The sequence below is a fragment of the Rissa tridactyla genome, chromosome 22 (assembly GCF_028500815.1).
Source record: "Rissa tridactyla isolate bRisTri1 chromosome 22, bRisTri1.patW.cur.20221130, whole genome shotgun sequence".
Lineage (NCBI taxonomy): Eukaryota > Metazoa > Chordata > Aves > Charadriiformes > Laridae > Rissa > Rissa tridactyla.
The window spans coordinates 3,157,017-3,174,146 of record NC_071487.1 but is presented as its reverse complement, the minus strand read 5'-3'; the positions used below and the strand labels follow the sequence as shown (position 1 = coordinate 3,174,146).

The 17,130-nt window shown below is 68.6% G+C and overlaps 1 protein-coding gene across 1 annotated transcript; it reads left to right on the top strand.

Moving 5' to 3' along the window:
* Nucleotides 1-1,994: 1,994 nt before the first annotated feature.
* HCN2 (hyperpolarization activated cyclic nucleotide gated potassium and sodium channel 2) lies at nucleotides 1,995-16,992 on the top strand. The gene is given in 9 exon segments (XM_054182121.1): nucleotides 1,995-2,449; nucleotides 8,596-9,019; nucleotides 12,282-12,443; nucleotides 14,192-14,410; nucleotides 14,665-14,811; nucleotides 15,155-15,395; nucleotides 15,594-15,758; nucleotides 15,917-16,758; nucleotides 16,760-16,992. Coding segments are annotated over 9 exon segments (2,769 nt in total). The 3' UTR covers nucleotides 16,874-16,992.
* Nucleotides 16,993-17,130: the final 138 nt, after the last annotated feature.

Sequence of the window (17,130 nt, the reverse complement as noted above, 5' to 3'; positions counted from 1 at the left end):
GGGGGGTCCCTTTCCTGCTGCCAGCCCTGAGCTCAGTGGGGTTCTGTCCTTGGAGTGTGGCTGGGGGCTGGAGCGGAGCGGCCCAAGCTTGGCCAGCCCTGGCCCAGCCTGTGTGTGAGCCGTGGCCCTGCAGCCTCACCCTGTAGCCAAACACTTCTCCCTGCCTGGGAAGGGGTAATTAGGGCATGTGGCTCTGATCGCAGGGCTGTGCCCAGTGTGCTGCTGGCTGCGCTGTGGTGGCCGGCAGGTGTGGCAACGGGGCCTGTGGCTGTGGTGGCCATGTCCCTCTTGATGGCATTTCTGCTGCCTCAGCGTGTCACCGCCGGGGCCGGCCCTGGGGCTGGCGGGGCAGCGTGGCTCTGCAGCACGTAAGTGGGTTATGCAAGGCTTTCACAGCCGGCCTCGTGCTTGCGGGTGCCATCCTGGAGAAAAATCAATGCGTGGCTTAATTTCCTTGATGAGGATTATGGGTCCTGCCTGACCCGGCTCTCCGGGCGCAGCACAAAGCACGGCTTGTGCCTTTTGTTTAGCAGGGGGGGAAAACAGGCCAGGGAGCTGGGGAGGGGATGGAGCGGCAGCTGCTGCTCTCTGCTGGGCCGCTGGCTGTGGCAGAGCCCTGACGTGCTGCCCAGGTGCTGCTCTGTTGTTGTCCGCTCGGGGATGGCATGAAGAGGCCTCCGCCGCGGTGCCGTGCTCGCTCCGGGGAGAGTGGATGCTCTGGGCACCTCTGTCTGCGGGTACCACGCTTGGCCTCTGCCTCCCGACGCCTCGGGGACAGCCCCCGGCTGCCACCTCCCTCCAACCTCAATGTTGGCTCCAGCCTCCTGCCCAGGCTAAGCCGCGGTGTCGGCTTGGGGGGGCTCCTCCGTGGGCTGGGGGCTGTGCTGTGCTGTGCTCGGGGGCGGTTTGGACAAATGGGCTCGCAGGCAGCGATGTGGAGCCCAGGTTGGGATTTGTTGCGGAACGAGCCCCCGGTGCCCCGGAGCGCGGCTTTCGGGGCGTCCTCCCCCGCGGGGCTCGGTGAAGGGGCTGCTGCAGCTTCCCCTCCGCCACGGGACAGGGCCGGCTCCGGCCGTGGGAGCTGGACACGGACTGTCCGGCAGATGGTGCCACCCGCCGCGGCCATATCGCCCGAGCGATGGCCCGGAGCCGTGTCCCGTCCGCCCCTTCCAGGCTGCTCGGGGCTCACCGGCCTCCCCGCTCCGGTGTCCCCCCGACGCCCCGCAGCCCGGGGAAACCGCAGCGGGAAGAGCGCGATCCTGGGGCGGAGGAGAAGGCGCCGGTCCCCCGACCCTTTCCCGGCACCCAGAGCACCGGCCCCGGGCGCGGCTGGCGGGGGAGCCGGCGTCCCCCTCGGTGGTGCCCGGCTGCGGCTGCCGGACCCACCGGGCGATTTCTGTGACGGGCCCTGGTCGCCATCCCTGGTCGCCGTCCCAGCCACCCTCCCTGCGCCCGCCCGGCCCGGTGCGCGGGGAATCAGCGCTGGGGGCGAGGGGCCGGGCTGGGGCTGGCGAGGCGGGTCCCCGGGGCTGGGGGGGGGGGGCGAAGCCGCGTCCCCCCGGTCCGCGCGGAGCCCCTCTGCCCCCCGGCGGGGTTGCGGGGTCCGTCGCCGGCCCGGGGATGGGCTCGGGCCGCCCCGGCAGCGGGGCCCAGGGCAGGGACGCGATGGGGCTTTTCACGGGGCAGCGGCCGAAGCGCTCCCCCCGCAGCGGGGCGGACGGGCCGGCGGGCTCCGGAGCGCCGCGGGGGAAGCGCCCGTCCCGCCCCGCACCGGGGGCTGCGCGGAACCCCCTGAAGGGCCGGGGCCGTCGGGCGCAGCGGGGCGGCCCCAGTCGTCGGTCCCGCCGGTGAGGGTTGTGCCGGCGGGGGGAGCTGCGGAGCCGCCCGGTCTCCGGCCCGGCCCCGCCGCCCGCCCCCGGCCCGCCCCGGCCCGCCCCCGCCGCGGCGGCGGGCGCCACTCGGCCGCCGGTGGCCTCGGCGGCGGCAGCGGCAGGATGCGGGCGGGCCGCGGCGCGGCGGGCGGGGAGGCGGCGGCCGAGGAGGAGGCGGCCGAGGCGGCCAAGCGCGGCGGGGGGGCGGCGGCGGCGGCTGGGCGGGCGCGGGGCCGCGGCGGGAAGGGGTCCCCGAACGGCGAGTGCCGGCGTGGGGAGCCGCCGCGGAGCCCCGGCCCGGAGCCGCCCCGGGAGCCCAAGGTCTCCTTCTCCTGCGGCGGCGGCGGCGCGTCTCCCGGCGGGGCCAAGGCGGCCGAGGAGGGGGCGAGCGAGGATGCGGGCGAGGAGGCCCGCGGGAGCCAGGCCAGCTTCATGCAGCGGCAGTTCGGGGCGATGCTCCAGCCCGGCGTCAACAAGTTCTCGCTGCGGATGTTCGGCTCGCAGAAGGCGGTGGAGCGGGAGCAGGAGCGCGTCAAGTCGGCGGGGGCCTGGATCATCCACCCCTACAGCGACTTCAGGTGCGCGGGCGGGGACGGGGGGGGGGCGAGCGCTGCGGCCGGGACCCCGCACCCGGCTGCATCCCGTGGGGATGGAGCATCGGGAAAGGGCCGGAGCATCCCGCGGGGATGGAGCATCGGGCTGGGCTTGGTGCATCCCGCGGGGATGGAGCATTGGGAAAGGGCCGGAGCATCCCGCGGGGATGGAGCATTGGGAAAGGGCTGGAGCATCCAGCCCCGGTGACCGCGGGCGGGGACGGGGGAAGAAGGGGCGAACGGAGCCCGGGCCCGGCCCCGCCGGCCGGGGAGGGGGAGGCCGAGCCGAGCCGTGCCCTGGGAGAGGGCACCTTGAGCTGTGCCGGAGGTGGCAGCGCGGATGCCGCTCGCAGGGAGGGGCTGGCGGCCGGGCGTCCCCCTCCCCAGCGGAGCTGCAGCCCATCCGGGGGTGCCCAGAGCTTCGACAGGGGGTGCCCGGCCAAGGGCATCCCTCGTCCTTCCCGGGGCCTTGGATGGCTGGGCCCAGCATGGACCCTCCGGAGCCCCACCGGGCTTTGGGTCTGTCCCCAAAGCACCCTGGGGAAGGTGTCACCTCCCCTGGTGAGGCCGGGGGTCTGGGCAGGAGGACGTGCTGCTCTCTCCGCTGCCAAGCAGAGCTTTGAGAAGGCTCCCCCTCCCCCAAGGAGGCCTGATCCTGTCCCTGAGATTCAGGGAGTCTGAGGAGGGATTGATCTCGCTCCCAAGATCCAACCTGCGCGGGTGGCAAACCCGGGGATGGAGACTCTGCAGCTCCATCTCCTTTCCACCCCCTGAGCCCTTGGGGAGCACAGAAGCGGCAAATGCTTCCCGTGTCCTGTGCAGGCTGCCGGGGGGATGTATGGCTCATCTGGCTGGGGCGGGTGGCACATGCCTTGTGGGGATGGGTGGCCAAGACCCCTGCTGACATCGCTGGTGACCCCAAAGGGTCTTGGGGGGAGCGAAGGGCTTGGCTCCGAGGTCTTCTGCTGCTGTTCTGGTGTGAGGTTTGGGGAGGCCCGAGGGCAGGTTCTCTGGGCACAGGCGAGCGGGGGCATGGTGTGGGGGACGCTGCTGGGCCAGACCCCGGGATCTGTTCACCGCTGGCACTGATGGGTCCCTGCTGGCTCAGGGGTCCCCAGGGCAGGTGGAGGTGGCCACGGGCAGCGGGGTTTGCCCTGGCCGGGTGGGCTCAGAGCAGGGACCAGCGCCCGCACCTCCTGCTCCTGCCCTCGTGCGCTGCTCCTGGGCTGATCTGGCATCTTCCAGAGGAGCAGCCGGAGGCCCTCGGCCTCCTCTCAGGGCTGACCTCCTGCACAGGGGTCTTGCGCCCTTGTGGCAGATGTTCCCATTGGAAACCTGCTGCAGGTGTCCATCGGAGCCCCCTCCTTGGTGGGCTGGGGACCAGGTCTGCGGCAGAGCCACGGCGAGGGTCGGCTGCACCCCGTGGCCATCGCCGTCCCGCGGCGGAGGGAGCTCTGCCATCCCTGCCGTGACTGGGCAGGCGTGGTGGTGCCAGGAGCATCCCTGGCACCCGGGGGGTTCCCAGGAGGACGGGGAACTCTGCTCCTTGTCCTCAGCAGCTGGGGGAGGCTGGGAGCGAGGTGACAGCCTGGACCCGCTGTCCCCCGCCATGACTGCACCAGGGCTGGAGCCTGCCCTGCTTCTGCGTGCCGGCAGAGCCGCGGTCCCGGCGGCAGAGCCCACGGTGCTGCCGAGAGCAGGGTCTCCCTGCGAGGGAGCGAGGCCTCGGAGGCTCCTCTGGGTGCAGCGGCGTCGCTCCCCGGGCTGGCGCTCGCGGCGGGCGCCGGTCCGTGCCGAGGTGACCTTGGGGAGTCACCCTGGCCGTCCTGCCCCGCGCTGGCTCCATCCCTCCCGGAGTCGCTATCAAGACTTGAAACCCATTGGGGAAGAGCCGCTGCCTTGTGTTTTGATGCTGGAAGTGGCGTAGGAGAGTTCCCTGCCCAGCGGGGAGGAGCCGCGGGCAGAGCCACCACGGCATCGCTGGCTCCACAAACCCGCGCACAAACAGCGTCGGCTCCACGCAGGGCTGAAAACCCGGCCGTGAGCAGCCCGCTCCGCTGGCGCGCGTTGAGGACACGCGTCCCTCTGTTCCACCGTGTCCTGCCTTAAAAAAAAAAGTATTATGTTTATCCAATGATGATAATGGAGAGTGAGCCTGGCCGTGTTTGCCCTGCAAAACCCATTTTCCCATCTTAAGATAAAATCATTGCCCATCTGCATATGTGACATCATTTCATAATCGGAGTCCTTTGGAGATCCTGGCTCCTCGTGGACACGGCGCTTGCTCCGGGAACGAAAGTTGCTATTTACGTAAATATCAAATTATTAGGAAGCAGCCTGGGTGGCTGGTCGAGATCCTGAGCCGCAAATCTGATAAAAGAGACCTTGTAAATTGTGCGCTGAAGTAGATGGTGTCGCGCTGAGCCACCTCCTTTTGGGTGCTGCGCTCCGTTGTCTTTGTCGCTTCTGGTCTTTACGGGAGGGAGGAAAACCCCAAGCCTCGACTTTTTCATTATTTCTGTTGGTGTCTCTGCTCTTGGGGTGGGACTGGGAGGCGGGGGCCGTATCCAGCCCCTGTTTCGCAGGGACCTGGGGCACGTTGCTGGGCTGGCTCCCATCCTTACTGGGGAGTCGGGCAGGGGTGCGCGGGGACGGGGACGAGCAGGGGCACTGCGACGTCCCTGGGGGAGTGGGTGCTCCACGTCCATGGCTGATCCCTTCCCCTCCTAGTGAGAAACTTGCGTGAGGCCGGGAGGGGGATTCAGCCCAGTGCCCGTGACTCGGTGGCGGTGCCGGGCTCCCCGTGACCACGGCGGGGACGCCCGATACGGCTCCACCGGTGTCCCCTCCCGCCAGCCCAGCACCCGCAGCCTTCCACCAGGCGCGGGCTGAGCCCTGGGGTTTCGCTGCTGCTGGATTCCTCTTGCAAGAGCCGGTCCCGCACCTGAATCGGGGGTGAAGCCACATCCAGAGCACAGTGTTCCTGGTGCTGCTTGGCCAGAGCCTTCTTCACCCAGGGCTAAAATGGTTTCTGGGGTTTTGCCACCCTCTGGATGGTGCCACCACCTTGTTTGTGCCACCATGGGGGCTCCCGAGCTGGGATGGGGGCTCACGGGCTGCTGTCGCTCCCCATGTGTGTCACCGAGTTACCGTTCCCTCTGGTGAGGGTGTCGGGGAGCTGCCATCCCCCACCGCAGCGTCAGTGTGGGGCTGTCGGACCTGGGGGGTGGCTGGAAGCCTCCGCCTTGGTCATCAGGGAGGAAAGGCTGTGACTGGGGGGACCGGGAAGGTTGGGGTCCTTGAGCAGTTCCCAAAGCCTTTTATCCCCCCTCCCCTTCCCTAGGGGTCCCCAGGCTTTTCCAGGGGAGAGCAGCACCGGTCGTTCATCCCAACTGGCTGTACTGGGACGGCGGGGGGGGGTACGGACGGCCCGTTGGGCGCGGTACCTCCCCGCTCGCTTGGCTCCGGCAAACTTCTGCCGTTGGCTTCTTAACCCACTTCTAAGAGTGACCTCGTTTTTCGAATATGAGTATTCAGCGCAAGTTTGCAAAGCGCCAATCCTGCACCGATCCCGCACGGATCCCGCCCGCCGGCCAGCCCCGGGACCCCGGTTTGGGCCGGGGGGGGCTGAGTGGGGTCTGGGGGAGCATCACGCGCCCGGGCAGCTGGAGCGGGGGTGTCTCGGTGCCCGTGGCTGCGGAGGGGAGCGATGCGCTGCACCGAGCTCACGGAGGCAGCTGGATGATCCCCGGCGCTCTGTGTGCCGGCGATGGGGCTGAGCCGGGACATCCACGGTGTCCTGTGGCTGTGACCCCCTGGGTGGCTTGGGGGGGTTCTCCTGGCCCCCTCCCAGGTGGTAAGAGCGGGCGGATTGGACGTTGGGGTTGCCCCACGCCTCAGGGTTTCGGAGGTGCCGGGGAGGCGGCAGCTCCGTGGAGGGACATGCTCCGGGGTTTCGGGAGCAGGAGCACCGTGGGGTCCCGGGGGTTTGGTGGGGGTGCTCAGCTCCGACCCTGCTCCCACCCAGGACCTGGGAGGGGGCGGCACCGCTGTGCCAGGCTTGGGGCAGGCGACGGAGCAGGAACGCAGCCCCCGCTCGCGGAGGCTTTCGGCATCTTCTGTCACCGTCGCTGTCGTTCAATTGGGTCAGAAGCAAGGGAGCGGGTGCCCAGGATCCTAATTAATTTGTTTTCAGATATTTTTAGTAGCCTGGATTGGATCTTTTTTTTTTTTTTCCTATGCACACACTGCCCTCCGAGGAAGAAAGTGTTGGTATCACACCCAGGCCCCCGAAGAGATCGCCCGGAGTCAGCCGTGTGTGCTGGGGGGGGATCAGGAGCAGTTTATCTTTCTCAGCAGGCCGAATTCCGCCCCGGCTCAGCCGGATTGCAAAGGGATTTGAGCCAGAGGAGAGTTTTGCCCAGCTGGCGCCGTTATTTAATCTTTGTTCTTCACGGCTTTGCGGGACCGATGCCCCCGTAGGACTCGCTTTGTGCGGTGGGGTCTGTGCAACTGGGGGGGGTGTTGGTGTTTGTGGGGCAGATCCAGCCTGGAGCTGCCACCATGGGCTGCCCCGAAGCCGGTGTCGCCGTGGGGGGGTCGTGCCATGCAGATGGATCCTGGGGGTCCGGTGGTGCCCACCACGGCCGCAGCATCGCCGCCCACGGGGGGGGCCGTGGGATGCTGGAGCCCTTCGGTGTCGGCGGCCGGCGCTCGCCCCGGGGGTCGCGGGGGAGCGCAGCCCGCTCCTCCCGGCTGGCAGCTGGCGAGGGTTCCCTGGAGACGGCCCGGGGTGTGAAGTCATCGTTGTGCAGCGGTGACATCACTCACGGTTGCCACGGCAACGGCTCACATGGGGAAGGTGTTATTGGAGAAAGGTCAGGAGCTGGGATGCTCGGCTCCTTCTGGTCCTGCGCTAATCTGCACGGCTGGAGGAGGGGCGGGGGGGATCCGGCCCATCGCCCCTTCCTGTCTGCGGGGGGTCCTGCCCCCCTCGCCCCCCCCCCCGTCCCTGCCAGCGTGGCCAGGGCACCCCCCGCCCGCCAGCCCCCACTCTCGGGGGCTCCTGCCTGGGGTGGGCAGGGTGGGCTGAGCAGCGACGCCGAGACGAGGGTCCTGCGTGTCTGTGTGCGTGGCGCCGAGGGATGTCCCCTCTCCTGCCCCCCCCCGGCGCAGTGGTGGGGCGCGGAGCAGGCGAGGAGCGAGGGGCCGGTGTCCCCTCCGCAGGGTCCTGCTGGGACAGGGCCGCTGTGACCTTGCAGGTGCTCGGAAAGGTCATCGGTGGCCCAGAAGACGGGGACAAGGAGAAAGGGGAGGAGGAGGAGGAGGGTGAGGCAGGAGCGGGCGGCGGTGCGGAGGAGCCGTGCAGCCCCGGCAGGGATGTCCGTCCGCCGCCTCCGCCGTCTGACCGGGGCTGGGGCGATGCCGGCTCCAGCTGCAGCCGTACGTGACCGGGAGCTGCCGCGGCTCCTTCCACCGCGGCCGCGCTGCCGGGCTCTGTCCTGCAGCCCCTGCCCGGCGCATCCCAAAACCGGGACCGCAGCCTGGTCCGGGGAGGTGCCGTGGTGGGGTGACCCTGGCTGTCCTGGGGGATGCTGTCCCCCGTCCTGGGGTCTCCCCTATGGGCACAGGGAGGGGTGGGGGAATGCTGTCCCATCCTGCTGCCACCCGCGACCTTGAGGTTGTGATGGCCCCGCCGTGGCCGGCGGTTTGGGGGTGAGGGGGTCCCCAGCCCAGGGGTGCCCTGGGGTGGCGCGAGGGTCTCCCCCACCGGCGCCTCATCGGTCTCCCCTCACCCGGGACCTGCCAGGGTTTGGGTGCTCGGGGCAGAGCTCCGGCCATCCCCGCACCGCGGGAAGAGCCCCTGCAGCGAACGGCCCCCGGCCTCATCCTGCACCTCCACCAGGGACTCTGCTGGCCTGCAGGATCGGGCCCGCGGGCGGTTTGGGGAGGGGGAGGCAGGTTGTGGTCCCTAGGGAGGGGAGAGGGGTGCCTGTGGCTGAGGTGGCATCGGAGTGACAGCACCTCAGTAGCGTGGGTCCCTTAGGGCAGGGCACAAGGGCCGGGTCCCCTCGACGCGAGGGGCGACTGGGGATGCTGGTGACACCTTCCTCCGTCCTCTCGCTCCCCAGGTTTTACTGGGACTTCACAATGCTGCTCTTCATGGTGGGCAACCTGATCATCATCCCTGTGGGCATCACCTTCTTCAAGGAGGAGACCACGGCGCCCTGGATCGTCTTCAACGTGGTCTCCGACACCTTCTTCCTGATGGACCTGGTGCTGAACTTCCGGACGGGGATTGTCATTGAGGACAACACGGAAATCATCCTGGACCCTGAGAGGATCAAGAAGAAGTACCTCAAGACCTGGTTTGTGGTGGACTTTGTCTCCTCCATCCCTGTGGATTACGTCTTCCTCATTGTGGAGAAGGGCATAGACTCGGAAGTGTACAAGACGGCCCGCGCCCTCCGCATCGTCCGCTTCACCAAGATCCTCAGCCTCCTGCGGCTCCTCCGCCTCTCCCGGCTCATCCGCTACATCCACCAGTGGGAGGAGGTGAGGGTCTCTTGGGACGCAGCCCCCCGCGATGGGTCCCTCCTCCGGCAGCGACTGGACTGGCTGGAGAGGGCAGGAGCTGGGGGGGGGCCCTGCGAGGGCGGTGGGGCTGGGGGCTGCCCGAGGGGCCGGCGGGTTGGACGGGGGCTGCGGGGCGGCTGTGACCCTCCCTGGAGGGGGGAGGCTCAGGGTGTCCCCTGCATCCCCCTCTGGGGGGCCGTGAGAGCGCTCCTGGTCTGCTTCAACGTGAAGTGAGTCCCACCGGCTCCTTGGGGCCAGCTGAGCTGTGCCGTGTGTGCGTGTGTGTGCACACGTGTGTGTGAGTGCACGCCTGTGTCGTCGTCCTGTCCCCCCGTCCCCCCCCCCCGTGGGTGTTGGGGTTTGCCCAGCTGGTCCCGGTGCCGTGGTACCACCCACGGGTCGCAGCATGGCCACCACAAGCAGCCGTGCCGCCCCATGGTCCGCCAGCAGCTTGACCGTGTCCCTGCGCACCGGGGCAGGTGACAATCCTTGTCTCCAGTCCCCTCCAGCTCCCTGCTCCGCCGGCACCTCGGGGAGCAGCGGGGGCGGGCTGCAGGAGCCCCAATCCCCTCGGAGGCAGCGGGACCCCCGTGTCCCCCGGGTAGGAAGCAGGGTGCTGCCCGCGCTTGCTGCAGCGGGGCTGCGTGGGCTGCGAGGCGACGTGCCTTTGTGCCGGGACGTGGCGTGCTCGGCTTTGCTGCGTGGCTCCGGCGCGTGGGCTGGCGGCTCCTCCGCCGGCTGGGGCTGCGCAGGTGCTCGCTGCGGCGCAGGGCGGCTGCGCACCCGCCGGCTGGAGGGACGCGGGAGCCTTCGCTCCCTCCTCATCCTCCTCCTAGGCCCAGAGGGGGCATGTGTGGCTCTCAGCTGGGTGTCACCCCCCCCTGCCATGCAGGCTCCGCGGGCAAGAGCCGCCCAGCAGCGCTGCAGGGACCCGCAGTGCAGCCTGGGCACGGTGACACCGGCTCTGGTGGCTGCAGGATGGTGGCAGACCCTCCTTCCCGCGCCCCCCCCCCCGCCATGCAAAGGCGGGCGGCCGCTGGGCGGGCTGGGGTGGGCGCTGGGGGTTGGTGCCCGGCAGCCCCCGCCACGGCGCTGCCCGGCTCTGCCAGGGCTCTGGGTGTCCTGGCCTGACCCTGCGGCTCTGTGGGGGCTCGGCCTCCCCGCACGCACAGGGCTCGGCCCCGCTCTCCCGGCAGAGCCCCGAGCCTCGTAGCGCTGCCGGGGGGGCTGCCGCCGGGGCCTGGGGCAGAGGGGTGTGGGGGGGTGGCTGCAGCTCCAGTCAGTCTGCCTGCATCTCCCCCGGCCCGCAGCCCCCCGCCCACATGTCCCCCTACCCGCATCCCCCTGCCCACTTCCCCCTTTCCCGCATCCCCCCTTTCCCGCATCCCCCTGCCCACATCCCCCGACCCACATCCCCCGCCAGCGGCATCCCCTCTGCCTGCATCCCCCCCCACCCACATCCTCCCACCCGCTTCCCCCTTTCCCGCATCCCCCGTTTCCCGCATCCCCTCTGCCCACATCCCTCTGCCCAGATCCCCCCTTTCCCGCATCCCCCCTTTCCTGCATCCTCTCTGCCCACATCCCTCTGCCCAGATCCCCCCTTTCCCGCATCCCCTCTGCCCAGATCCCCCCTGCCCGCATCCCCCCCCTGCTCACATCCCCTTGCCCACATCCCCCTGCCCTTCTCCCGCTCCTTGCTCTGGGGCTGGGCTCTGCTGCGGCACCATCCCGCGTCTCCTGCGATCCCCCCCCTGGCTCAAAGCGTGTCCGTCCCGTCCCCTCCACCCCCACGGAGGGCTCCCGCTCTGCATCCTTTTCACTTTCAGCTGGGACTTAGGGAGAGCCCCAGGGACGAGTTAAACCTGTGCGTGGCTCCGCAGATTATCCTGGTAATCGCATCTGCTTACAGGGTTCGGGAGGGGAACGCGGCCCCGATCGCCGCCGGGACCTCGCCTGCTCTCGGAGGCACCGCGGCCGGGGCTGGCGGATGCAGCGGGAGCATCTCCCCGGGTGGGGGGGGGAGTGGGGGCAGCGAGGGGCTGATTTTGCCCCCGACAGCCTCGGTGGCAGCTGGGAGAGGGGCAGCGAGGGGCTGTCAGAGACGGGGCTGGGGCTTTTCTTGCCTGTCCCTCACCCCGGGCTGCCCCTTCCCCAGCCCCTCGCGCTCCCCCTCGTTCCCTCCCCGTCACTTCCACCGCCTCTGCCCCGTCCTGCCCACGCCGCGGGTGACCTGCGCAGGTCACACCCCGGGCAGGGCACAGAGGGGGACGGGGGACACCGTTGCCCGTGCCCTTGCCCTGCCTTGGCCGTGCCCTTGCCCTGCGGCTGCCTGCGATGCTGTAGGGCTCCAGCCTCGGCTCTTCAGCGGTGGGGGCAGGGGTGGGGAGACGGCGAGTTTCACTGCCAGGGGGGTTAATTTCTTATTTTTCTTTCTTTTTTTCCCCCCTCCCCTTGAATTCACATTTTCTGCACTCTAAAAATATGAAAGGAAAAGGAATAAGTCCTCGGCTCAGTTTGCAACCAGGAGGACGCCTCCCCACCCCCCGGCTTTGCCTGGGTGGGTGCCGGGGGGGGAGCCCTGCTCTCCCGGGAGCTGCGGCTGGTGCTGGGAGTCAGGGGGGTGCTTGGGGCACCCTCCTGCTGCCCCTCCATGGTGGGGTTCTGCTCCCAGGACCACCGTGGTGGGTCCCCGTGGTCACTGGGGTCACCGGGGCTGAGGGTTCGCTGGGGGAGTCACTGGTGGGTCTCTGTTCGATGCTGTTGTGGCCACTGGCCTGGGGCGGGGGGGGCCATAGCCCTGTCCTGTTGGGGTGGGATCTCTGGACAGCCCACGTGGAGCCACCCTGGCCGCTCTCCCCACATCGGGGTCCCCCTTCAGCCCCACCCTGACGTGGGCACCTCGGACCCTCTTTACCGAAAGCCGTCCCATGGCTGAGCCCAGCCCCATCACGCTTCTGTCCGGGGGGCTGCCCCACTCCCTCCCCGCTGCCCGGAGCATTCCGCTCTCCCTGAGCATCCGCCAGCGCTGGCTTATCCTCGTCAAAGCTCACAGCCATTAGCGCTTTCCGGGGTGGCAGCATGGCGGCATCCCGCCGGCTATAAATAGCCAAGGCGGGGGGAGCGCAGCCGCCTCGGGGAGGGCTGGGGCCGGGATGGCCGTGAGTGTCGGTGCCCGGAGCGGGGTCGGGCCGTGGCGGTGGACAGTCCCTGAGCCCTCCCGTCCTTGCCCCTCCACCTACAGATTTTCCACATGACGTACGACCTGGCCAGCGCGGTGATGAGGATCATCAACCTCATCGGCATGATGCTGCTGCTCTGCCACTGGGACGGCTGCCTCCAGTTCCTCGTGCCCATGCTGCAGGATTTCCCCCAGAACTGCTGGGTCTCCATCAACGGGATGGTGGTGAGTGCCGCCCACCGACCCCCGCCGTGCTCCCCCGGCCATCCCCGTGCCCTCCGGCCTCTCTCCACCCACCCCGGGAGATGCCGGCCCCGCGCTGGGCACCCCGTGCCCGCTGCCGACGGTCTCCCTGGGCCGGGTCTCGCGGGACCCGGGGGCAGCGGATGGATGCGGGCGGGAGGAAGATGCTGACACAACTCTGCCCCGTCCCCTGTGCCTTCTCCCCGGCTCATTAGCGACAAAGCTGCTATTAATAAATAATGGCCCACGTTGCTAATTGCTCCCTCTCAGCCCTGCAGTCTGCTACAAATGGCTCTTCTCCCGCCGTCCCTCTCGGCCCCTTCTGCCGGTGTTTCCATCTCTGCTCCGTTCCTCCCCCTCGTCCTCGTCTCCCTCTTCTCCTTCCCCGGCTGCTTCGCCCCGGGTTCCCCCCCAGCGCTGAATTCAACCCTCCCCTTCCAGGACGCAAATACCCACTTAGGGGGGGCAGAAATACCCCACTATGGGGTGCAAATACCTACCTATGGGGTGCAAATACTCCCCCTTGGGGCAGAAATACCCCCCTATGGGCTGCAAATACCCACCTATGGGGCAGAAATACCCCCCCTATGGGGTGCAAATACCCACCTATGGGGCGGACATACTCCCCCTTCGGGCAGAAATACCCCCCTATAGGGTGCAAATACCCCCCTTTGGGCAGAAATACCCACCTATGTGGTGCGAATACCCACCTATGGGGCAGAAATACCCCCCCTTTGGGCAGAAATACCCACCTATGGGGTGCAAATACCCACCTATGGGGCAGAAATACCCCCCCTTTGGGCAGAAATACCCCCTATGGGGTGCAAATACCCACCTATGGGGCAGAAATACCCCCCCTTTGGGCAGAAATACCCCCCTATGGGGTGCAAATACCCACCTATGGGGCGGAAATACCCCCCTACGGGGTGCAAATACCCCCCTTTGGGCAGAAATACCCACCTATGGGGTGCAAATACCCCCCTTTAGGCAGAAATACCCACCTACGGGGTGCGAATACCCACCTACGGGGCAGAAATACACACCACACACACACCCCCCGGGTGTAAATAACCACTTATCAGGTGTAAATACCCGCTTAAGGGGTGCAAGTGCCCCCCCTTGGGCAGAAATACACCCCCCTGGGTGTAAATATCCACTTATCAGGTGTAAATACCTGCTTAAGGGGTGCAAATGCCCCCCCCCTCGGGCAGAAATACCCCCGGGGGCTGCGCGTGAGGCTGGGGTGGGGGGTTCCTGCCGTCCCTGCCTACGGCTGCCCCCCCCCTCCCCCCATCCCAGCCACCGCCGCAGGCCCCCGAGCCCCCCCGTGCTGCGGCAGCTCAGTGGCTTCCACAAACTCGGCGCGCGTCCCCGTCACAGCGTTTCACGGGGGCTCCCTGCGCTTTTGCAGCTCAACTCTTAAAAAAAAAAAAAAAAAAAAAAACAAAAAACCCCCAAAAAACTAGGATGACTGACTGCCTAAAGGGGGACGGCAGGCGGCGGCGGGGGGCAGAAACCCGCCGGGAAGGAGCAGAGCGGGGTCTGTTTGCATCTCACCTGAACGGAGAGAACGGCAAACACTAACAAAAAAAGATGCCGGTGCTGTCGGGAGATGCAGGGAGAGAATCCGGAGCGTCTGCCAGGCCGGAGTCGGGGATGCTGTACCCACGCGTGACACCCCCCCCCCACCAAACACACACCCCCCCCCCCCAAACACCCTCTCGCTGCAGAACGACTCCTGGAGCGAGCTGTACTCCTTCGCCCTCTTCAAGTCGATGAGCCACATGCTCTGCATCGGCTACGGGAAGCAGGCGCCCGAGAGCATGACGGACATCTGGCTGACGATGCTGAGCATGATCGTGGGGGCCACCTGCTACGCCATGTTCATCGGCCACGCCACCGCCCTCATCCAGTCGCTGGACTCCTCCCGGCGCCAGTACCAGGAGAAGGTAGGGCTGGGCTGGACGGGGACCACGGCTCCAGTCCCGTACCCGGCCGTCGCATCCCCTCCTGGAGCCGCAGTGGGGCGAGGGCTCCCTGTCGATACCGTCTGCGGGGCAGGGACGGGGCGATGGAGGGGGACCTGCCAGCGGGGCAGGGACCAGGACCAGCCCCATGGGGATGTGTGTGTGTGTCGGGGGGGGGGTCCTGGCCCCCCGCTAACCCCAGCGCTGCTGGGCGCTGACGCTGTCTCTCTCTGCAGTACAAGCAGGTGGAGCAGTACATGTCCTTCCACAAGCTGCCCGCCGACTTCCGCCAGAAGATCCACGACTACTACGAGCATCGCTACCAGGGCAAGATGTTCGACGAGGACAGCATCCTGGGGGAGCTCAACGAGCCCCTGCGCGAGGTCAGGGCCCCGGAGGCCGGAGAAGCGGGCGGAGGATGCCACAGCAAGGATGGGGACTGTCCCCCCCCCCCAACCTTCCCCACCTCCTCAGCGAGGGACCCCCTGCCGCGGGGTGGGGGCTGTGGGTCCCACCAGTTCCTGCAGCGCTGGGGTCGAGCACCTCTTGCTCTGGTTTTGAGACTCCAAATACGAGGGCGTCCATGCACGACGACGGCTGCGTGCTGGGGTGCCTGCGCCCGCCGACACCTCCGTGTTCGGGAGCCTGCCCTGGGTGGGATGCGGGGTGGCGGGGGCCGGGGGGCCACGTCCCTGCCTCCTGGTCCCTCACCTCCTTCCCCTGCAGGAAATCGTGAACTTCAACTGCCGCAAGCTGGTGGCCTCCATGCCGCTGTTCGCCAACGCCGACCCCAACTTCGTCACGGCGATGCTCACCAAGCTGAAGTTCGAGGTGTTTCAGCCGGGCGACTACATCATCCGCGAGGGCACCATCGGCAAGAAGATGTACTTCATCCAGCACGGGGTGGTCAGCATCCTCACCAAGGGCAACAAGGAGATGAAACTCTCCGACGGCTCCTACTTCGGAGGTGAGCGCTGGTGGGGCCGAGCCCCGGTCCCCTCCCAGGGTCTGCGAGAGGCATTGGGATGCCCGCGCTGTCCCGGGGCACCCGCCACGTGGTGGTTCTTGCCCTTTCCTCCTGGTCTGCCTCCCCCTTTCCAGTCCTTGCTGGTGGTGGTTTGACCTCAGCACCGTTGTTTCTCCCTCCCCCCCCCACCGCCCCCAGAAATCTGCCTGCTGACCCGCGGCCGGCGCACGGCCAGCGTGCGGGCAGACACCTACTGCCGCCTCTACTCGCTCTCGGTGGACAACTTCAACGAGGTGCTGGAGGAGTACCCCATGATGAGACGGGCCTTCGAGACTGTGGCCATCGACCGCCTCGACCGCATCGGTAGGACGCAGGGGGCTCTGGGGGAGGTGGAGGGGGCTGTCCCAGCAGGGCGGGACAGCCGTGCCTGGGGGGTGTGGGGGGGGACATGACGACACACCAGTGTAGCCCCACGGCAGGGTCTCACGGTGCTTCCCATCCCGGCCCCCCCCTCCCTGCAGGGAAGAAGAACTCGATCCTGCTCCACAAAGTGCAGCACGACCTCAACTCGGGCGTCTTCAACAACCAGGAGAACGAAATCATCCAGGAGATCGTCAAGTACGACCGGGAGATGGTGCAGCAGGCGGAGCTGCAGCAGCACACCGCCATGTACAGCCCCGTCCAGCCCCAGGTCACCTCCGCCATCGCCACCCTCCAGCAAGCCGTCGCCATGAGCTTCTGCCCGCAGATGGCCAGCCCGCTGGTGGGCTCCATGGCCCTGGGCTCGCCCCGCATGATGCGCCGCTTGCAGTACGCCCAGGCCGTGCCCAGCCCCTTCGCCGTCTCCCCCGTCTTGCTGCAGCAGAGCCCCCCGCAGCAGCCGCAGCCCCCCGTGCCCCACGCCAACCCCTCGCCCTCGCAGGACCAGGCGCAGCCCGCGGCCCTGCCCGCCTCCACCAGCGCCTTCGCCGCCGCGGCCGCCGCCAGCCCGCCGTCCCAAAGCCCCCTGGCCAGCCGGACGTTCGCCTACGGAGGAGCCCCGGGGCAGCTGGGCTCCCAGCTCTCCCTCAGCCAGCAGCAGGCGCCCGGCTCGCCCCAGCGCCTGGCCGCCCACAAAAGCACACAGGCGCTGCCCACCAGCAGCCTCAGCCAGGATTCGCGGCCCCTCTCGGCCTCCCAGCCCTCCCTGCCCCACGGGCTGGCGGCCGGCAGCACCCAGAGCCCCCCGGCCTCGGCCCGCGAGTCCTGCTCCTCCATCGGCGGGAGTCCGGCCGCCGCCTCGCCGGGTCCCGGCCCTTCGGCCGTGCTGCGGGGTCCGGCGCCCTCACGGGGGGCCGCGGCCCACCCAGCCTCCACGGGCTCGCTGCAGGGGGGCCCCCCCCGCCCTGCCGCAGGACTCGGCGGCCGCCCGCAAGGATTCGGCGGCCAGCACGCCCGACACGGACCCGGCCAAGTCCAGGCTGTCTTCCAACTTGTGACCTCCGCGCCGCACCGGCGGCGGGGACGAGTCCGGCGGAAGAGGGAAGGGGGCTGCGGCGGCCGGTCACACCGGGTGAGGGCCGCGGCCGCCCCACCGGCTGCCTCCCCCCCGCCGTGGCGCCAGCCCGGCTGCCGGGGGTGGGCACGGGGCGTCTGTGCCCCCCCAACCCGCCGCAGGGCACAGCGGGGTCCGGGCTGAGCCCCCGCCTGCATCACCTCCAACCAAAGTCTGGCCCCGTCGCCCGCTCCCCACGGC